The sequence below is a fragment of the Gopherus flavomarginatus genome, chromosome 4 (genome assembly GCF_025201925.1).
Source record: "Gopherus flavomarginatus isolate rGopFla2 chromosome 4, rGopFla2.mat.asm, whole genome shotgun sequence".
NCBI classification, from domain to species: domain Eukaryota; kingdom Metazoa; phylum Chordata; order Testudines; family Testudinidae; genus Gopherus; species Gopherus flavomarginatus.
The window spans coordinates 25,237,627-25,260,393 of NC_066620.1; the positions used below are offsets into that span (position 1 = coordinate 25,237,627).

At 44.1% G+C, this 22,767-nt stretch overlaps 2 protein-coding genes across 5 annotated transcripts in view; one reads left to right on the top strand and one right to left on the bottom strand.

Annotated features, from left to right (window-relative positions):
* Positions 1-9,792, top strand: part of PPP4R3B (protein phosphatase 4 regulatory subunit 3B) — a 95,351-nt gene extending 85,559 nt beyond the window's left edge. For 2 of the 3 annotated variants that reach the window (XM_050952125.1, XM_050952124.1), the window contains 2 exons: positions 5,622-5,824; positions 7,072-9,792. In XM_050952125.1, the coding sequence (XP_050808082.1) occupies positions 5,622-5,824; positions 7,072-7,167 (299 nt within the window). In that variant the 3' untranslated portion in view covers positions 7,168-9,792. Of the gene's footprint in view, positions 1-5,621; positions 5,825-7,071 lie in introns of those variants that run through there. The other variant, XR_007774189.1, reaches the window with a different exon arrangement.
* Positions 9,793-10,783: 991 nt separating this feature from the next.
* CFAP36 (cilia and flagella associated protein 36) overlaps positions 10,784-22,767 on the bottom strand; it is a 130,013-nt gene continuing 118,029 nt past the window's right edge. For both annotated transcript variants that reach the window (XM_050952206.1, XM_050952205.1), the window contains one exon: positions 10,784-10,949. In XM_050952206.1, coding sequence (XP_050808163.1) covers positions 10,860-10,949 — 90 coding nt within the window. In that variant the 3' untranslated portion in view covers positions 10,784-10,859. The remainder of the gene's footprint in view (positions 10,950-22,767) is intronic.

Here is a 22,767-nt window from a genome sequence, read left to right on the forward strand (position 1 = left end):
TGAGGATAGGACAAGAAGTAAAGGGGTTAAATTGCAGCAAGTGGGGTTTAGGTCGGACAGTAGGAGAAAATTCCTGTCAGGGTAGTTAAGCACTGGAATAAATTGCCTAGGGAGGTTGTGGATTCTGTTAGTGGTGGTTTTTAAGAGCAGACTAGATAAACGCCTGTCAGGGATGGTCTAGATAATACTTAGTCTTGCCTGGAGTGCAGGAAACTGGACTTAGAAGACTTCTCAAGGTCCTTCCAGTCCTACACTTTTATGATTAAATACTGTGTACCCTTCAACGGCTCGGAATACCACTGCTTCCATGCCACCCCACATTTCATGGTTGTCAATGCTATAAATGAGAGAGACGGACAAAATTGCTCCAGATCAATTACTCACACCAAGAAGGCCCCAAGCTCTCCAGCAATGCCATGGATGATTCCCTTCACTAATTGAAGGACTCTAGAGTAACTCTCTAATTCCTGGACATCTGTGCAGAGAAAATTCATCACGTCACAGCCAAACCGTCTCACCCAGTCCAATACGAAACCTTTCAAAGAAGAATCATACAATTGTCCAAGAAGAGGCCTGGATTCCACAAGAAGGGCCCATCATCTTCTGTCATCTTTCAGTAAGCAACTTCTAACAGTCTGTTTTGGCTGTTCATTTGAAGGTAAAGAGTTCTTCCATCATCTGGGTCATATGTTGCACCACCGTCCTGCTATACTTCTCTCCACACCTCCCCCAGTGATAGCTTGAAAAAGGAAAGACTTTCTTGGGAGAACATCACATTAGACAGATGCTAGAAGTCATTACGTTACATCTCTTCAGATCCATCCTCCTCCACTCCCCTTCTTTTCCCTTTTCAAGGACCCTTCTCACAAGGGACTCCTAACGCAGCAGTTACAATCCCTCCTTCTGGAGGTAATCAGACTAGTTCCCTATCTTTCATCAGGAAAGAGTTCTACTCCAGGTAGAAGTACCCAAGATACCCAAGAGGAAAGGAGGATGGAGACCAGCCATGGACCTCAAGACTCTGAACACATTCATTCTATGACAGAGGTTCAAATGATAACCCTAGCAACAATAATACAGTGTTATATCAGGGGACTGGTTTATGGCCCTTGACATTCAGGATGTGTATTTTCATATAGCAATGCATCCAGCTCGCAGATGTGTACTTCAGTTTGTCATTGGCAGCGATCACTATCAGTATTGAGTGCTTCCCCTTGGCTTTTCAGCTGTGCCAAGGGTCTTTAAGGTCCTCTCGGTCATTGCAACCCATTTGCAGCAAAAGGGAATAGTAGTCCTCCCGTCTTGATGAATGGTTTGTCAAAGATCATTCCTTCCCCGAGGTACAATCAGCAACCAACATTCTTTGGGGCTTTTACCCCCCAAAAATGGATTTTGGGACACTCCTGTAATAACCTCCTTAATACCCCATTAGTCTGTTCTTCTGAAGGATGAGTTTCCAGGGTTGTTAAGGAAACACTGAGGACACAGATACAACTTTCTGATAAGGTGATTGACACCGGAGGTATATTTTCCAAAACAAAGTGTCTTCTTATTAAAGTAACTAATCCTACTGCAGTATACCCTATGTACACGTTCATTAGCCCACTTGTTTATAAGCCGGCCCCCCAAAACGGATAGATAAAAATAGCAGAAACTGTATGACCCTTTCATAAGCTGACCCTATATTTCAGCAGTTGGAAAACTTTGGGTCCTGGCCCATCAGGGTGAGGTGCTGGCGGGTTGAGACGTTTTGTTTACTTGGAGTGTCTGCAGGCATGGAGCCCCTCACTCTCTGTGGCAGCAGTTTGCCGTTCCCTGCCAATGGGAGTTGTACAAAGTGGCGCCACTTCCCGCAGCTCCCATTGGCTGGGAATGGCAAACTGTGGCCACAGAGAGGCTCCATGCCTGCAGACACTCCAGGTAAACAAAAAGACAATGTATTAGATATTCAGTGATTCCATAGAACAGGAGTCGGCAGCCTTTCAGAAGTGGTGTGCCAAGTCTTCATTTTATTTGCGGTAATTTGAAGTTTTGTGTGCCAGTAATACATTTTACATTTACAGGGGCCGGTGGATGGAACCTCAGACTGGCAGCAGGCTGAACGGACCAGTGGCTGGGACCCTTGGCCGGCCGCTGGCTGAGCGAGGCCAGTGGCCGGGACCCTGGCTGGGGTTCCGTCTGCCGGCCCCTGCCAAACAGGGTCTCGGCCGCTGGCCCCATTCAGCCAGCTGCCAGCCCGGGGTTCCATCCATTCAGGCCAGCAGCTGAGCGGGGCCGGCGGCGGGGATACCAGGCTGGCAGCAGCTTATCACAGTAAATCAGCTCGTGTGCTTGTCTTTGGCACGCGTGCCATAGATTGCCAACCCCTGCCATAGAGTTTAAAATCATCAAATTTTGGAGTATACCCATTTATAAGCTGACCCCCGCTCTTTGATGTGTCATTTTTTTACTAAAAATATTAGTCTTATGAACGAGTATATACGGTAATCTGAAAATAGAAGTCAGACACAAATCCCTAATTGCAAGTTAGAGCATTCACACTGCAATTGCATACAATGTAAATGATTCTAAGCAAAGCACTTTGCTACAAATGGCCACTTTGTAACAAATCGCTGACTGCTCATAAATTATACATTAAATTTTACATAAGTTGCAGTTAATAACAATGTTTCATGCATTCTTATTAACGCACATATATATTTCAAGCATACACATTAAATACTATGCTAGACTACACTACACTGAAAATTATATTTAAAAGCTGGCAGACTTACTTTATAAATCCTTTGGTATCCTTTAATTGCTGTTACTACTTTTGATAAATCTTTTGGAATTCTTTAATCATGGTTGCTGCTGTGCTCTGGTCAGTCAGCTTCGTTTTGTTCTGGTCATCTTCTCTGTCTCTACACTAGGCCTTGTCTACACTACAGGGAAAAGTCAATCTGAGCTACGCAATTTGAGTTATGTCAGTAGCATAACTCAAGTCGAAGTAGCTTAGATCTACTTACCGCGGGGGCCACGCTACGCAGTGTTGACGGGAGACATTCTCCCATTGACTCGCCTTACTCTTCTCGATCCGATGGAGTACAGGAGTCGATGGGAGAGCGATCTGCAGTTGATGTAGCGGGTCTTCACTAGAGACACTAAATCGACTGCCAATGCATTAATTGCTGCGTGTCGATCCCCCGCGGTAAGTGTAGACAAGCCCACAGTTTCTGATCATTCTTTAGCAGCTCTCCTTGCTGGCTTCCAATTTCTTCATCCGTCTTCCCCTGACTGCTTTCCTCGCTGGCTCCTGACTGACTGCCAGCACAGTCTTTTGATACTGTTCTAATACGCATTACCTCATCTTCCTCTGTCAGAAGAGGCAGCCCTAAATTGGCCTAAGTCAGATCAGGCTGAGGCAGCTTGACCTTTCTGTCCCTCCTTTTGTTCTGCACATGCTCAGTTTTGCTGTTTACTTCAGAGTTACGATTCTGCTGACCCACTCACCTACTGGGCCTTTTGCCAGAGTGCCATCCTAGCACTCCTGAACATTCTGCCAATTAACTGAACTTTTCATCCTGTGTTAGTACTGCGCCTGCTCAAGATCTGCAGCTTTCATCTTAGAGTAGATTAGCTCCTGCTTATTCACAATACAGATCAAGCAGACGAAATGGAGGCTGGAGAATTTCTCTAGTAATAAGGCAGCTGAACTTGCCTGAGTCCCTCTCTCCACTTGCCTCTGACAGCAGACCTACTGTCTCAAGAATTGGGGACAATAACTCGTCCCAATCTCTCCATGTTACATCTCAAGCCCTGGGTCCTCAGTGGCTCTCAGGTGTAGAAATGGATTGTTCTTTTTTAAATACAGAATGTGCTGTTGAATAGTAGGAAGTCCTCTATAAGAAAGACTTGCCTGCAAAAGTAGAAGCAATTTTAGTCCTGCTGCAGCAGGCATCATCTCATTCTAATTCTCATTTCACTGTTATAGTAGAGTACCTGCTGAATTTAAAAACCTTGGGTTCGTCACTGAGCTCCATCAAAGTCTGCCTGGCTGCTATTTTAGCTTTTCATATACTGGTTGAGGGGTTTTCAGTATTCTCATTCCCTACTATTGCAAGGTTTATTAAGGGTTTAACCAAACTTTTTCCTCATACCAAGAGGTCCTGCTCTGTGTTGGGACCTTGAGCTTAGTTTTTAACTAGAGCAAATACTCTTCCAGCCCATACCAAACTGAACTTTCCACATTTGTCCTTCAAAACTTCATTTGTCGCAGTCATCATTTGACTAGAAAGGTTAGGTGAGTTGGGAGCCCCTGTGGCAGATCCAGCCTGCCCAGTATTTTTACTGGGACATGGTGACTCTACATGCCCATTCCTGCTTTCTGCCCAAGGTGTTGTCAGACTTCCACATCAACCAGGATGTTCAGTTGAAAATCTTCCACTCCAGATCTCACGTTTCAAAGTAAGACCTAATCTTCACACTATAGGCTTAAGGAGAGGCCTCACGTTCTACCTCAAAAGAGCTAGGCCCTTCAGAGCCTCTCCTAGTCTTGTCTCTTTCACATATAGGACAATGGGACCCCCTTTTCACCCAAAGACTGTCAAAATGGGTTTCAGGGTGCATTTTGGCATGTTATGAAGTTTTTTGAGTGCGTGAACACACACACCCAAGAAGGGTGACTGCCCAGGCAGCTTCTGTTACTCTGCCTAAAATCATACCCATTGCTGCAGACATTTGTAAAGCTACCACCTGGTTGTGCTTGCATACTTTTCCTCAGCACTGTGCTTTCGGACGTGCTTCCAGGGCAGATGCAGCCTTTGATGGATCTGTTCTTGAATCAGCACTAGATCTAGTTTGGGCACTCTTCAGAAGTCCCTTAAAGTGGAGCACTGATAGGAACAACAACTTGAAGGAGGAGTGGTTACTTACTTGTACAGTAACTAGTTCTTCAAGATGTTTTGTTCCTGTGGGTGTTCTTCCACCTGCCTTCCATCCCCTCTACTTCAAAGTTCTTGGCTCTGGCCAGATTTTGTGATGGAGAGGGAACAGGAAGTCCACCCTCCCCTATATGCCCTCAGATAAGAGCACAAGGCTATATAGGGCACTGGTGCAGAACCCATGAACCAAAAATCTCCAACTGAAAGTGCACAGGCATGTATGAACCTAAAGTGGAGCACTCATAGGGACAAAATACCTTTAAGAACCATTTATTTTGTTCTCTAAATTCTAAGGAAAAATATTTTTTTTTATTCTAATCAGTAAATAAAATGTTAATAGCTTTTGAGAACAAGATTAGAACTAGAAACTTCAATTGCCAGTTTGGTTAATTTTCTCCAAAAGATGCTGTTGATTTGAAGTTTCATGTTTGCAGGGTGAATTAGACTCATTTCTATATTTTTACCAAACACTCCTGATTGGTCAGATTTACCTTTGCTTGACCTACTTAGTCTGGTCCTATATTTAGGACATTGATTCCATTCCCCCTTCTTTGGAAGATGCCTTTCAGCAGCTGTTCAGTTTAAATTCCTCTGTTTTCTGGGTTGCAGTGTGGGTGTGCAACATATTGTAAGGTGACTTTTTCAAAGGAGGTGTAGATTTGTGTATAATTGATGTATATTAAAATGTTTGTCCTTCAGCTAAAGAGAGTGAAGACAAAGAGAATCTCCCAAAAAGGACTTCCTCTGGTGGATTCAAATTCACTTTTTCCCACTCTGCCAGTGCAGCTAATGGAGCAAATAGTACAAACAATAAATCTGTAGCAGCTCAGACATCACCAGCAAGTTCTAATGGTTCCTCTTCAAAGAACACAAACTTGACTACAGCGGTAACAGCCGCTAAGGTGAGAGAACTTGCATTTGTAAAAGCAGACATCCCCCTACTCCAGAAAGAGTAAGAGTATGAGTTTTTCAACCTTGTAACACGTTAATGAAACCATACTGATTTGTACTGTGTTAAGTCCTATATTGTGTGACAATAGAAACAAGGCTGAGGGCAGTCTGTCTTGGATGGACCAGTTAAGGATAAAATATTTCAAGTCCAGTCACATTTTACTAATTTTTGGGGAGCATAAAAACACATTTTTTTTTAGCAATTCCAAGCTCTTGTAGATTTTTACCACGTAGAGTCACCAATCTTGCATTTCCAGCTGACACGAGGGGCTCAGATTCCCAAGTATTAAAAAAGCCGTTAGTCATGGCAGGAGTCTTAAGATATTGAGAGAACCAGATTTCCATTGGCTCAACGGAAACATTTTTTCTTACTGTTTTTTGAGATGTGGCATTAAGAAGACACTCTGATTGTTTCCTCTGAACTGTCTATATCAGTGGAACCACAGTTATGGAATTCATGCTAATACCTTTAAGCAGACACACACAGGACTTGGATGGTAGTTGAAGACTCATATTACAGTGAGAGACCAGTAGTTAATTTCTAGTTAACTCACTACTTTATCCCCAAGCTCTTGCGGCAAATAATAGCATCATTTTCACCAGTTTCACTTATTCACCTTAGGTGGAGGAAGAGGAGTGTTTTTAGAATGGGAATTCATCAGACCCTCCACCTAGAGGATAGATCACTGTGCTTATATGGCTTTTAGAAAGGAAGAAGTATAAATTGGATTGAGGAGTGAGATGGGGATCCTCAGGACTCTAAGAAGGAAATAATATGTAATAGGATTAAAGATTTTTTTAAGAGTGTGAGACCGTTTAAATTCACAGTGGAAAAACAGTTTTCAGTACTAGTATTTTCCTTGATTTTATACAGAAAATATAATCCTACCTTGATATGTTGGAAGACTTACATTATAGGTCAGCCTGGGTCCAAGTACTTCATTGGTGACAACTTTCCTCAACAAACGACTGTTAGACTCTTATCATTTTCTGTTTCATATGTTCAGACACTCTGTAAGCTTTTTTTTATTGCAGTTGGAAGTCTGTAAACCTACTGCATGCCATCCTAATACACTAATCTTCTGAAGCTGTTTCCTAGACAGCTGATCAAGGGGGATCTGGTATTTTCATTACAGCTGTGCATTTCTGGGAGATGAATTTTTTCAAATGTGAGGTTTGCTTTCTTTAAAATCAACAGGGAAATCTAGTTGGCCTAGTGGATTATCCAGATGATGAAGAGGAAGAGGAAGAAGAGGAGACATCCCCAAGGAAAAGACCTCGTCTTGGTTCATAAAAACATTGAAATAAGTTTATATTGTAAGGTCTTAAATGCTGCAACTGTTCAAAGAGCTAAAAAGAGTCTGAATCAGAGAGCTTTCTCCCTTGAATATATAAGATAATACAAGGAGTAGCAAAAGAAACTCAGTATATCAGTGAGAAAGGTTTAGTTCTGCAAACAGGCTTCCAAGGAACTTAATCTCTTTCTAGTAAAATAAGGAGTCTGCCATTCAGTTGGGAGGGGTGGGGGGAGGGTTGGTAATCAGAACCTGGATGACAGCTTCTCAGCAAGGAAAGTCTCAGGTTTTGGGAGGGTACTGGGAAGGGAGGAAGGTGTGGTTAACAATTTTTAATATTGCAGGGTTTCTCCAGTGTGTAACAGATCTAGAAAAAAAAATGTAACGCTTCAGTTGTAAACCCAGTAATCTTAATTTTGTAATGGTGCTGTCCATTTTGTTCTTTTAGCAATTGCCTCTTTTTTTAAAAAATGAAGGGAAAATAATTCTATTTCCATAAAAATAAATTCAGATTTTGGGACCATTAGTTGCAAATTTAATGAAATATCTGACAGATGGAGTGGGGCGCTTCTGGAATAACAGTGCATGTTGAATTGTAAAAAACATGAACTTTTCAACTCACATTTTGAAAAGGAGAAAAAAAGCAAGCTGGATAATAGACAGTTCAGTTAATTTGATTGTTTTTTAAACAATATCCAGCAATATCTATGCCAAGGATTGGTAGCTTAGAAAAAGATCTCCAGAAACTGCTAGCATCAATAAACTAGTACTTTAAACTACACACTAAGTACAGCTAGCAGTTTTTCAGATGATAGAAGATACTGAATTGAGTCACTTTCTGCTTTATTAGTGAAGCTCTCTTCCTTGAGCAGCAGGTGCGTTTTTGCATTTGTAGGTTTAAATTGTGTAATTGAGGTGGTTATAAGAAACACTAACAAGGGTTTTGAAAAGTGGCATTTAATACCCAGAAGTCATTTTGGACCAAGATGGAATTATTACTAACAATATACCAGTCTGTTTGAGGCAGAATCAACATGCAGCATCTGAACTGGGTGTAATATGAAAGCTGCTTTTTAAAGAGTAAAAGCACATTCCATGTACGTAAACTAATTGCAACCAAAAAAAAAAAATTGATGGAGGTAAACAGTTTAAGAGGTTTTATTTTCAAAGAGCAGCAAGTGAACTGTAAATATTTTAATGTTAGTTGCCCCTATATGATCTGAGATCATGCTGAAGTGAGGAGGGGAAAAAACCCACCAAACTACAATTAATGTGTCAGAGATGTTAAACTATGAAACCAGCTGCAAACCACCACATAGATCACTCTTGTAATATGTGTTATGGGTCCATTTCTCCTGGAATAGTTTAAACTGAAACAGGTTTACCTGTTTTGGAGATTTTATAGTTAATTTTAATTTTAGCTATTGTTTGGAAAATATGGACTGTCTGTGTAGATATGAAGTATAGTTTTTTCCATAAAACAGAAGTTTATTTTGTATTAAAATACCACTGTACTTGTTTTACACCATTTGTATACATGTGGTGATATTAATGCTGAACTGTAACATTCAGGAATTAAAATGTGACCCTGTAATTCCATAAATATTGCTTTTGTTTGGTTTGTTGTACATGGTAAGTTAACTCATAATTTTGGAATGTGGCTATTTTAAAGTATTCTTTAATAAGAAAAACTATTCATGCAGTTTAAAAAAAAAAAAAGTATATACCACTAGATCAAATACCAACCAGAATGCAGGCATTCTTACCAACCAGTAACCTAGATACAAAGCATTCTGATTGATGATAGTTAATGCGGGTGGACCTGGGGGAATTATTGTTGTCCCTTATGGGCTCCAGGCAGTCAAGAATGTGGCCTCTCCTCTTACCCATTTGGTAAGAGAGCCTCCAAGGCAGTGATTAGGGAAGCTGGTTCAAGTGTGATTGGAGTATCATCACCATATGCTTGCTCTCCAGATCTTCATTTTATTTTTTCCTGACAAGTCGTGCCTCTCCATGCTTAAAGATGACACTTTCCTACAACATTATAGTTACCACTGAGAAGGCTCCAAAGTGATGGCAGTGTGTGTGCGCCTTTCCCCTTCAGAGGCTGAAAACATCACCTGACGGCAACCCAATCATTTTCTAATAAAAATTACCCTAAACAAAGTTCTTCGATTAAAAAGTTTTGATTTTTCATTTTTTCCCCTGTAACTTTTCCTTTTTTGAAGAAGTGCAGAGCTTTGATACATTCAGACCAGCTCATGAGCCTTTATTCTATAGTAAATATGTGAATGTTGTGATATGTTTATAGTTACTCTAGAAGAATAAAACTATATGAAGAGACATTTGATGTCATCTTAAGGTTTGAACATTTTTATTAAAACTTTTTAAACCCCTAACATATGGAGCTCCCCCTCAAACTAGCTAATATCCAGGGTCACCTGCCTAAGGCACAGATTCTTTTATCTATGATCTATTATATGCTGTCTGCATTCTGCTAGGGGACAGACACATTCTAATGCCTGGGGCCCCTCCACTACAGATTTTAAAAAAAAAAAAATTACATCTGCCACCATGTATTGGTTATAAAAACTATTTTAATAAAAAGTTACATGAAATTTTGATTGGTTGGGTGGTGTTTTACTCAATTACTGCGCCAATCAAGCATTGTTAGTGATGAAACCTTACAGATTACATGCTAAGAGAAATGTTCTAAGCAGGATTTATGACCAGACAGCAGTGAATTGTAGTGAACAAAATGGCAAAAAATTGTTTTCAAAATTTTGAAGTGAGTGACTAGTTCATAAGTGCTTTCACATTTTAACTGAGACAAATGTTTACTTTTAAAAGTTGTACTTTGCCACAAAACACAGGCTTAGTTACTGTTAAATTGGCCCAAAAGATTTATAAAAACAATGGAATATACAGTTACTATGAAGTTTGTGTCTCATGACTTCAGAAGCCTCATTTTCATTTCCTGTGTCTCAAACAAAACTCTCAAGATGGTGCTTCCCTGTTTAGACTTTATCATATTTGACACTTGAAAGGGGTAATATTTCTTTGACAGACTAATAAAAGGAAAAGAACCAAGTTCTGTATTTTTACCTCTATTAGAGAACTGCTATAAGAATTCTTTAGATGATGTTTTCCATGTTATGAACACTTCTAGTATGTGTTTTGAAAAAAGGAAGTATCCATCTAGATGTAGAAGTGTTTGAATTTTTTATATATTAAATAGAACAAAGGTGTAATTTTAAAGAAGTGGCTATGGCAAAGCTTTTCAAAAACAGGTACCTAAAGGTAGGATCCTAAGTCCTTACTGCACAAGGGCAATGTGGTCCATGGCTAGGGTTCCTAGGTGTTATGGTAATAATATAATACATCATAATTATTAGGTGCTACCTACATAGGTAGCCTAGTTTTCTAAACAGCTAAGCATCTAGCAGACCCCAGAGAAGTCAGCACTTCAGAAAATCTTGGCCCACTGGGTTAGTGTGTGAAATCAAGTTTTTACTACTGTGGATGCAATTTAGTTTTAAATATTATGTATATGAATAAATGAGTTGCTCATGTCTTGTGGAAAATCAACAGTATACTGCATTTGAAAGCAAGCAGTTTATGGTTAAATAATTTATTCTAAAAGAAATTCAATTCTTGTCCACGAGTATTCTTACAATGAGATTCTTAAAACTTAGCGTTTGTTAATAACTTCTTCTTTAAGTTTTGCTGCAAGCATTCTCCTCTTTAGCAGTAGTCTTTGTTTCTCCTCTTCTGACATTTCCTAAAAACAAAATTAAAATTATTACATTACAATATAACCTCTGACTGCATAGAAAATTCTGACTTCAATAATAAAAATCTGCTGGAACTTTATAAGTTGATTCAGACCATAAACAATGAAGAGAGATTTTTCTCTTAAATTCAGAATTAAATAATATTGAAATGGAAATTACTTGCAAAAATTGCAATCTTGGCAGGATGGCTGATAATGACATAGGTTTGATAGACCTAGACAAATTGGAGGATTGGGCCAAAAGAAATCTGATGAGGTTCAACAAGGACAAGTGCAGAGTCCTGCACTTAAAGAATCCCATGCACTGCTACAGGCTTGGGACCAACTGGTTAAGCAGCAGTTCTGCAGCAAAGGACCTGGGGATTATAAGCTGGAGATGAGTCAGCAGTGTGCCCTTGTTGCCAAGGCTAACAGCATATTGGACTGCATTAGTAGGAGCATTGCTAGCAGATTGAGGAAAGTGATTATTCCCTTCTACTTGACACTGGTGAGGCCACATCTGAAAGGCCACTACAGAAAGGATGTGGAGAAGTTGGAGAGAGTCTAGGAGAGGGCAATGAAAATAAGGGGGCTGGGGCACATGACTTACAAAGAGTGGCTGAGGGAACTGGGCTTGTTTAGAGAAGTGAGGGATTTGCTAGCAGCCTTCAACTACCTGAAGGGGGGTTCCAAAGAGGATGGAGCTCTGCTGTTCTCAGTGGTGGCAGCTGACAGAACAAGGAGCAATGGTCTCAAGTTGTAGTGGGGGAGGTCTAGGTTGGATATTAGGAAAAACTGTTTCACTGGGAGAATGAGGAAGCACTGGAATCGGTTACCAAGGGAGGTGGTGAATCTCTATCCTTAGAGGTTTTTAAGGCCCAGCTTGACAAAGCCCTGGCTGGGATGATTTAGTGGGGGTTGATCTTGTTTTGAGCAGGGAATTAGACTAGATGACCTCCTGAGGTCTCGTCCAACTCTATGATATTTGCTGTAATTTACACCTGCCGACACCACTGTCCAAGCACAAAGGAGAGCATGATGCATCCCATGTTCCTCAGCCAGACCTAACATGTTAGTTTTGGATAGCACAGTGGTATGTAAAGGTGAATTACAAAGCAATAATAAAAATTGTCTTTAGTACACATCTGCAGATATCTTCTTCCATTACCAGAATATGGGATCTTATGGTACTGAAATAATTTAATAATTTGTAAGCTATTTTGTACCTCCTTCACATCAGTTTGGAAACTCTAGCTTTGCTGAAGCTATCCCGTTGTACAGCATTAAATGCTAACTCGTAAACCAGTGTTGATGTCAACATGATGCATTGTGTGATATCTTCAAACAGAAGTCGTCTGGGGTGGCGGGGGGGGCTTGAAGGCTAACAAATGTTTGTAGTAGCTCGAGCAGCTACTTAGTGGGGCTTTCTGGCACATAGCTGTGTGCTTAACTCAATATTTACTCTTTTAAGACAATGATATTGATAACATTCCATATTAAGCAACTCCCTCTTCCCCATAAAGCACAATAATAATTAATAGTGTAAACATTCAGAGTACTCTTCCTTCCTCTGAAGTATTTGGTGTTGATCACTGTTAGAGGCTTAGCATCAGACCAACTGGACCCTGAATATTAATGATTCTGACCTTGCCCTGCTATGGTACCATATTCCTCAAACCCATTATTCTCTATCAGATATATAATGGTTTGGGGAGAAGGATTCTGTTTCCCTGAGCAAGTGTGGCTCTGCCCTCCCGCTACTGTAATGTAATAATCTTCCTAGAGAAGGCCTAGATTTCCTTTGAAGTCAGTCAGTGCTGCTCCTTAACTCTTTGGGGGGCAGAGCTGAGAGACAAGGCAATTCAATCTTCTAAGTATAACAACACACTCAATATTTTTTTTTAAATTAAAAGGATTTAGAAAGGTCTTTATAAGAAAGCTGACTTATACCCCCTATTTACTTTGATCTGCAGCAAGTTGTTACGATGACTTCCTTTACTGTCAGTTAAATCAGCTTTTAATCCTGGCACGTCATTGTGTAGTAATGGTCCCTTACCATGTCTGCTTACTTTTTGACCCAAGTTTTCTCTGTGCTTAGCACCACAGAGCCAATACTGCTACAGAAGTGTTTGTACTCTCAGAAATCAGTGCAATTGTCATCGAAATTCTTATTGCGGAGTCTATATTACTGGCGTGATACAAGAGACCAGTAGCAAAACATATCCTGAGTTTACAATTAAAGGTGGTGTTTGCAGTACTTGCCTTTTTTTAGAAAAATTTTCTAATATTAAGTTTAACATTGAAGTGATTCAGAGAACATCATGATGCTTTTATGACTACACTAGCACTTAAATCCTGCTAGGAGAGAACTTACCAAAATCTTTTAGCGACTATGATATTATCTTTGGCAAAGAAGTGGTGAGTGGAGGGTCGGGGGGAGGTACTGTTTTCTTTCACAGATACTCTCCCGTCCAAGAATATCTCATTGGGCTCAATTCTGCTCCATAGTATTGATTCGTCAATCTCTGGCACGGTAGTTGTATAAGGTCATACAGTATTGCTTTATTTATATCTCCATTGTTTCCCATATCTTCCCTTCGTGTCGCCTTAGAAATGTTATGCTTCTATTAGACCACATGTTACATATGTTTAAGTCCTCTCAATATGTTTAACAACTTTCATGTCTTATTTTCTCCTGAAGTTTGTCTTGGAAACACATCTTTGATCTCAAAGCCCATATAAATTCATTTTCTGTGAACTAGTTAACACATATTAAACTGCTCTTAGGCTGTGGGGTGGGGGTGCGGGGGTATTTCCCTCCCATGTACTATGCTGATAGGCAGCAATGTACCAGCTTCAATTATAGTCAGTTAATGAGTTGGCAGAGCAGGCACTGTTGTTTGTATGTGCTTTATATGCAAATAGTAGTGATATCAGCATGAAATGAAACTTAAGTCCCTCTCAGAGAAGTTTTCCCTTGAGAAGTCAGCCAATAGCTTAAATTTAAAAATAAATGAGCACTGCCAAGAATAAATACAGCAAAAATGGATGGATCTTCATGGACTACAAGTCTCATAAGTTGGGAAAAAATGACAAACTCAGTTTTGAAGGTCACCTTTCAGAGCTGTAGGTTGCATACTGAGATTAGCTACACATATATGTACAGCTTCCCCCATCAGATGTAATTTCCATTAATGTCACATTTTTTTCAAAAGTGCCCTTTGATAAGAATTAGAATTTCTCTGACAGGGAAGACAGTCATCAAAATGTTTTTTCCTGCTTATCACGTCAGTGCAGATCAAATCTTCCATTTGTATGACAAATGCCAATATACTAAACCCTAAAGATGAACGAACAGAAAAGTAGGTTGGAAATGTTTTTCTGACTTTCATTTTTTACCAAATTTCCTCTATATATTTTGAGCCTGATCCTGGCACCAATACCCATTTTTTATTCCAGTTTCTTGTTCTGATAGGGTATGTCTAGCAAGAGGGAGGGAAAGCAAGGCATCAGGTCCCTTGTTCAGTAACCATTTATATAGGGGAAATGCTTCCATTTTATTCTGGGTCTACCTATAAATTCCTTAGCTCACTTCTTGAAATCTTCCCACATTGAGCTCATCTCCACCTCCCTGCACCTGAGTCATTGCCTGGAGTACTGTATCATCTAAATTAGACTCTATTGTAACACTGCAAGGATATTGCCTTTGAGTTTTCTCCAAGAACTATGCAGACTTACAGTGCTTGCTGTTGTCTTGGAGGATGGGGTCCACACCAGGTTCACTAGAACCTGTCACCAATTCTAATTAGAGGAAATAAGTTTTCCTACTTTCTGCTCTACAGGGTTGTGTTTCCAGAAAGTTAGGGAAACAAATGGGGCAGATTGCTTTCAAATGGTCTTCTATCAACGAACTCGGAAATACAGCACCCACTGACCAATACTATGGTCCTAGCTTATGAACAGACATGGTTATGGATTCTTTAACTCCCACCAATATGTGTAAGCAAGCAGCTGTATAGAGAGCACTGAATTCCATCTTGTTTATTGAACTGTGAACTTCAGTGCTTACATGTAAGGGAGGCATGATGTTTTGATGTCAGGCATCATTGGTCTCATGAGATTAATTTCTCTGTCCTACTTCTGGGAGTTTTCTAACCTTTATCCTTAAGTCTTTTCTGAATCACACTGCAGTGATTTCTTTCTTTCAACCATCCTTACACCACAAAATAACTCAGGATATGTGCATTCAAATGGGACACAGATCTCTTTTTGCAAGGCAGCTTCTAGTATCTGATTATGACAGGATGAAGTAAATGGCTTAGAAATATAGGAATTGCTGTACCAGAACAGACATGTGGTCCTTTTAGGCCAGCTTTCTGTCAGAAAATGGTCCTTAACAGTTGCTGCAGAAGACGACAAAAGCTAATGCAATATACTAGCACCTAGGGATATGTCCACACTGCAATTATAAAGCCGTGGTTGGCCTGTGCCACTTGACTCAGGCTCTCAGGGCTTGGGCTAAGGGGCTGTTTAACTAATGTGTAGATGTTGAGGTTCAGACGAGCCAGGGCTCTAGGCCCCTGCGAGGTGGGAGAGTCCCAGAGCTTGGGCTGCAGTCTGAGCCCAAACATCTACATGCCAGTTAAACAGCCTCTTATCCCAAACCGCTTAAGCAAGAGTCAGCTGGCTCTGGTCAGGCATGGGTGTCTAACTGCAGTGTAGATATACTCTAAGCATGCTACTTTTACCACACAACAGGGACTGACTCCAGCTAATAATAACTGGTAATTTTTTTTAACAGAGGTAGTGTACAGAACTAAGTAATTTTTAAAAATCTCATGGAACTCGTTGCTGAATACTTACGGATCAGATGCCCTAGAAAGGAAGCCTGAGGTTTAATTTATGTAAATTAAAAATCCCTAATCCAAAAATGAAGGTTTCAATCCTTCTCTGCTTGGACACAGCAGCAAACAGCAAAAACAAGTGTTCTGGCATCTTAATCTCTTCCATTCCCCTACAAACTCACAGTACTCATTCCTTCTTCATAAGGGACCAACTGGTCTTGTCTGTATTTTAAATTTTAAAAAAATCACAAAGGAAACATTCTTCGAGTGCTTGCTCATATCGATTCCAATTAGGTGTGCATGCACTGCGTGCACATTTGCCAGAAGATTTTTACCCTAGCAACACTCGGTGGGTCGGCTGGGCGCCCCCTGGAGTGGTGCTGCTATGGCGTCGGATATATACCCCTGCCGACCCAACCACCCCTCAGTTCCTTCTTACCATCAGTCGTTGCAACAGTGGAGTGCGGTTTTACTGACCTCTGCCTCCCTAGCTACTCGTAGTTCTCTAGTTATTTTTGTGTATATAGTTCAAAGTTATATAGTTATAGTTAATTTTTATCGTTCATAGTTAGTGTTATAGTTAAGAGGGGTTCGGGGATTAGCCCCTTCCCCGCACCCGGTGCCAGGGCCCAGGCCCGGTTCACTGGGTTTCAAACCGTGCTCGGCCTGTCACAAGCTGATGCCAACAGGAGATCCACACGACTCTTGTATTAAGTGCCTCGGGGAATCTCACCTAGCAGATAAGTGTCGCATTTGCAAGGCTTTTAAACCGAGAACAAAAAAGAAGCAGGACTTTCGGCTAAAACTGCTCCTCATGGAAGCGGCTCTTACCCCTCCGCCTTCGGCACCGAGTGCTGGTCAATCTGTGGTCAGAAGCACCTCCTCGGCACCGGACCGCGCCGGTACTGCCAAGGCCTCTCGGCACCGGCCGTCGCCGGCACCGAAGTCGACTCGGCACCGCTCCCTCTCCCCGAGGTCAAGAAAGCCTAAGACTCCTGCTGCTTCCGTGCCACCTGCACCGCAGCCAAAGAGCTCGTCTAAGTTGGATCGCCTGGCACCGACACCTGCCGCGGCACCGATGTCGACACCGTCGATTCCAGTCCCACAAGGGCCGTCAAGTCCAGTGCCTGTCAGCTCCCCGGCACGAGCCGTGGTTGAACTTACTATTCCATCCACGCCGGAGACATTCTCAACGGCGAGGGATCTGATTGCCATGAAAGAGTCGACGCTGCCTCAACCGCCGGTGCGGGTAATACAGTCTATCGGCAAGCCTGCCTTGATAAGACCATCCTCTGTTGGCACAGCAGAGCGGCACCGTTCACGATCACGGTCCCGCAGACGTTCTAGGTCCCATCGGCGCTCCCGCTCCCAACGCCACTCACAGTCCTGACACCGTTCTCCTCCTCGGTACCAGTTGCACTCGCGGCACCATTCAGTATCCCGTTCGCCAGCCTGCTACTCTCGGCACCGCTCCAGGCACCGTGACTCCCGTAGCCGCTCCCAACGTCGAGCCTCGAGATCTCGGTTGACCTCCCGGCATCGCTCTGGTCGCAGGTCCCGATCTAGTTCCCGGTACCGGTATGCCTCCCGGTACCGGTCCCAGATGCCGAGTAGAGCAAGGTCTGCTAGAAACAGAGACTCTGACATGGCCATCCAGACACGCATCAGTGTCGTCCCACGCGGACAGCTCTTATGCACAGGACCGCGATTCCGATGTGCCCACCAGAGTCTTCCAAGAGACCCAGGCCCAGAACCAAGGCCCCTATCAGTGGTCTTTCTGGACACCTTGGGCGTACCACCAGGCCCAAGGCGTACCAGTAGTTCCGTCCCGCTCTGTCCCATCAGAGCACCGAGTGCCAGAGGCGACAGTTAGCTGTCCTCCTCTGACTGCTACAGAGGAAGCCCCAGTTCACCCACCAGACTCCCAGGTTCCACTGGAGCAGGAGGTCGCCCAAGAACAAGAGGCCACACAGGACCCGCTCGTTGCTGGCATCTCCTCTTCCTCTTCTACAGATGAGGCGGTGGCAGGAACATCCTCCTCGGGCCCTCCTCCAATCGACCTGAGAGCCCATCAGGATCTCCTGAGGAGGGTAGCACTCAATATGAACCTCCAGGTGGAGGAGGTCACGGAGGTAGAGGAACCGGTAGTGGACATTCTGTCGGCGGATGCCTCCACCAGACTGGCCCTACCATTTATTTGGACCATCCAGGCCAATGCCAATACTATATGGCAGTCTCCAGTCTCTATCCCTTCTGCGGCCAGAGGAGTCAAGCGTAAATACATGGTGCCCTCTATAGGGTATGAGTACTTGTATGTCCATCCTCCACCCTGCTCACTAGTCGTCCAGTCTGTTAATGAGAGAGAACGCCATGGCCAGCAGGCACCAGCCCCGAAATCGAAGGATGCTAGGCGAATGGACTTACTCGGCCGCAAAGTGTACTCGGCAGGTGCCCTACAGCTCCGGGTGGCAAATCAACAAGCCCTGCTTAGCCGCTATAATTATAACACCTGGGCAGCGGTGGGTAAGCTTACAGAGCTATTCCCTCAAGACTCTCGCCAAGAGTTCACTGCCCTCTTGGAGGAAGGGAAAAAGGTGGCCAGAACTTCTCTCTAGGCCTCGTTGGATGCAGCTGACTCAGCAGCCAGGACTCTGGCCTCGGGTGTTGCCATGAGGCGCATCTCATGGCTTCAGGTTTCAAGCCTCCCACCAGAGCTGCAGTATACCATTCAGGACTTGCCATTTGATGGTAAAGGTCTCTTCTCCGAAAAGACTGACCCCAGGCTGCAAAGCCTGAAGGACAACAGGGTCATAATGCTCTCTCGGCATGCATACGCCGGTGACCCAACACAGGCTTCTCCGTCCCCAGCCTCACCGCCCATACTCTGCGCCTAGACAAAGACAGGACTTTGGCAGGCGGCACGGCCGAGGTGGTCACAGATGACCATCAGGACCCCAAGAGGGCCAAATCAAGGGCCCTCAAAACCAACAGCTGGACCAAAGACGAACTTTTGAAGGTGCGCCTGAGAGTGGCGTACCACTTACAGGCCAGGATCCTTCTCCCCTCTTCTCCAACTGTCTCTCCTACTTCCTCCCGGTGTGGTCCCAATTAACTTCAGATCACTGGGTCCTACGCACGGTGGAGTATGGGTACCACCTCCAATTTATTTCAACCCCGCCCTCCCACCCTGTCCCCCTTCAGGGACCCCTCTCATGAGCAATTCCTCTTGCGGACGCTCCTTGCCACAGGAGCTATAGAGGAAGTACCAAAGGACGAAAGGGGAAAGGGGTTTTACTCCCATTATTTCCTAATCCCCAAGTCGAAGGGAGGTCTCAGACCTATCCTAGACCTGCGAGGACTCACCCAGTTAATGACAAATTTGAAGTTCCGCATAGTATCCCTGGGGACCATTATCCCGTCCTTGGATCCTGGAGACTGGTATGCCGCCCTTGATATGAAGGACGCATACTTTCACATCGCCATTTTTCCTCCTCACAGGAGGTACCTCCGCTTCATAGCCAACTGTCAGCACTTCCAGTTTATGGTCCTGCTGTTTGGCCTTTCTACAGCCCCAAGGGTATTTACAAAGTGTATGGCCGTAGTCGCCAGCTATCTCCGCCGACATCGGATACATGTTTTTCCGTATCTGGACGACTGGCTCATCCGAGGGGCCTCCGAGACAGAAGTCACCCAGCATGTGGCATCGTCAAGGACCTATTCACACGTCTAGGCCTGATGATCAATATAGAAAAATCCACTCTGGTTCCCACGCAGAGGTTAGCCTTCATAGGAGCTATCCTGGACTCCAATCTAGCCAGGGCCTGCTTACCGCAGCCGTGGTTTCATACGATGGCAACAATCATCCAAGGTCTACAGAATTTCCCGATGACGTTGGCTCGCACTTGTCTCGGTCTCCTGGGTCACATGGCTGGCTGCACGTTCGTAACCAAATACGCCACATTCTGCCTCTGTCCTCTCCAAGTTTGGCTCAACTCGGTAAACCGCCCGGGCAGGGACCCAATAGACACGATCGTCACCATTCCCCTGAGCACCCTAGGCTCCCTAGACTGGTGGCTAACTCCCTCTCTGGTGTGTACAGGGCTGCCGTTCCATCTGCCCCAGCCCTCAAATGTCCCTGACGATGGACGCGTCATCTCTCGGCTGGGGTGCTCACCTCGGACACCTTTGTACTCAAGGCCTCTGGTCATCTCAGGAGCTGGCATTACACATAAATGTCTGAGAACTGAGAGCAGTCCGCCTGGCATGCCAGGCATTCCAGCAACATTTACAAGGCCGTTGTGTGTCAGCGTTTACAGACAACACAACGGCCATGTACTACATAAACAAGCAGAGAGGGACACGATCCTCCCCCCTTCGTCAGGAGGCCATCCAACTCTGGGACTTTTGCATACCCCACTTGATAGACCTGGTAGCGTCTTTTCTCCCAGGGTTTTGGAACACTCTGACGGATCGACTCAGCAGGTCCTTCCTGTCTCATGAGTAGTCGATCTGCCCGCACGTTGTGCATTCTGTTTTCCAGAAGTGGGGATTTCCCCACATAGATCTGTTTGCTTCCCACGCGAACAGGAAATGCCAGATGTTCTGCTCCTTCCAAGGTCTCTCCCTGGGATCGATCTGGGACACTTTCCTGATGCCATGGAAGAGCCAGCTACTTTATGCCTTCCCACCGTTCCCGCGGTTCACAAGGTCCTGCTAAAACTCCGCAGGGACAGAGCATGCCTAATCATGATCGCTCCAGCATGGCCTAGGCAGCACTGGTACACCACATTTCTTGACCTGTCGATAGCCAACCCAATTACCCTGCCACTCCACCCAAACCTCATAACTCAGGACCATGGCAGTCTTCGCCACCCAGACCTGCAGGCCCTTTACCTCACGGCGTGGCTGCTGCGTGGCTAAACCAGTCAGAGTTACGTTGCTGTGCATCAGTACGACAAGTTCTCCTGGGTAGCAGAAACCTTCCACTCGGTCAACGTATTGGGCCAAGTGGAAGCATTTCTCCTGCTGGTGTGAAACATATAATCTTACTCCCACTGAGGTCTCGATTCCCTCTCTTTTGGACTACCTCTGGTATCTCAAACAGCAGGGCCTAGCAGTATCATCACTGAGGGTACACTTGGCAGCCATCTCTATCTTCCACCCAGGGGAAGATGGCTGTTCCGTGTTCTCACACCCTGTTGTTTCGAGGTTCCTCAAGGGCTTGGAGCACTTATACCCCCCAAGGACGCCGCCAAGCCCCGACCTGGGACCTCAACCTGGTTTTAACCAGGCTTACGTCTCCCCCATTTGAGCCGTTAGCAACCTGCTTCCTACTCTACCTGTCTTGGAAGACAGTTTTCCTCGTAGCCATTACATTGGCCAGACGAATCTCTGAGCTTAGGACTCTTACGGTGGATCCGCCATACACTGTGTTCCACAGGGATAAGGTGCAATTGCGGCCACACCCGGCATTCCTCCCTAAGGTGGTTTCGGCCTTTCATGTTAACCAGGACATCTTTCTCCCAGTTTTCTTCCCGAAGCCACATTCAATGCGATGGGAGCAACAATTGCACTCCCTGGACATCCGTAGAGCGCTCGCATTTTATATTGAGCGGACAAAACTCTTTTATAAAACGTCCCAACTCTTTGTCGCGGTAGCAGACCAAATGAAAGGCCTACCTGTCTCCCCTCAGAGGATCTCATCTTGGGTGATGGCGTGCATCCGCACTTCTTATGATTTGGCTCATATTTCCCCAAGCCACATCACCGCACATTCTACCAGGGCTCAGGCTTCATCTGCCGCCTTCCTGGCTCGTCTACCTATCCAGGAGATATGTCACGCAGCTACCTGGTCCTCCGTCCACACCTTTGCTTTGCATTATGCTCTGGTTCAACAGTCCAGAGATGATGCAGCATTTGGCTCAGCAGTTTTGCATTCTGCAACATCTCACTCCGACCCCACTGCCTAGGTAAGGCTTGGGAATCACCTAATTGGAATGGATATGAGCAAGCACTCGAAGAAGAAAAGACAGTTACTCACCTGTGTAACTGTTGTTCTTTGAGATGTGTTGCTCATATCCATTCCAAACCTGCCCTCCTTCCCCACTGTCGGAGTAGCCAGCAAGAAGGAACTGAGGGGCGGTTGGGTCAGCAGGGTTATATATCCGGCGCCATGGCGGCGCCACTCCAGGGGGCGCCCAGCCGACCCACCGAGTGTTGCTAGGGTAAAAATCTTCCGGCGAACGTGCACGCGGCGTGCGCACACCTAATTGGAATGGATATGAGCAACACATCGCGAAGAACAGTTACAAAGGTGAGTAACACCTTTTCTCTTGGTTGGTGATGTTGCTAGTCATAAGCAGTTCGGTCTACTTTGTATTGTGCTAAATGGGCAATGCACACCTATTCCTGCCTCTTCAAGAGAACGATAGGCTACAGTAGGGAATTTTTCAGGTCACCACTACAACTGTCTATTGACAGCAGAAATTAGAGCCATCAAGGATATGCCAGTTATGTAGAGAGCATTTTGCTTTTCCATCGTTCTAACTCTCTCACAGGAAGATTGCTTTCAGCACAAAAGCCTAAATTTTGTGCAAGGCAAAAAGGTGGTGATAGCACCCAAACTTCAGGCCTCCTTGCCTTAATACTGCTGCCTCCTCCACCAGTAGCTGAGGCTATAGGGCATTTCCTCACTTGAAATACAAGAGAAACACTTTACAAAGTCTCGAAATAAAGGAAGTTATCAAACTTAACCCTTCTGTAAAATAACACTTCTCAGAAAATTCAAGCTAGTGGTGTTGACCATGAACATTGTTTTTCTGCGTGTGTTAGCAAAAAAGGAGTTAACAATTCAGGGAACCAGAATGCAAAATCACATCTTGCTAACAGATAGGAGCAAACTCATGCAATGCAAGAGCTCAGAGCATGGGTTTATTATGAAGATTTACCACTGTAGAAAAATCATTTAATGCTCACAATCACTA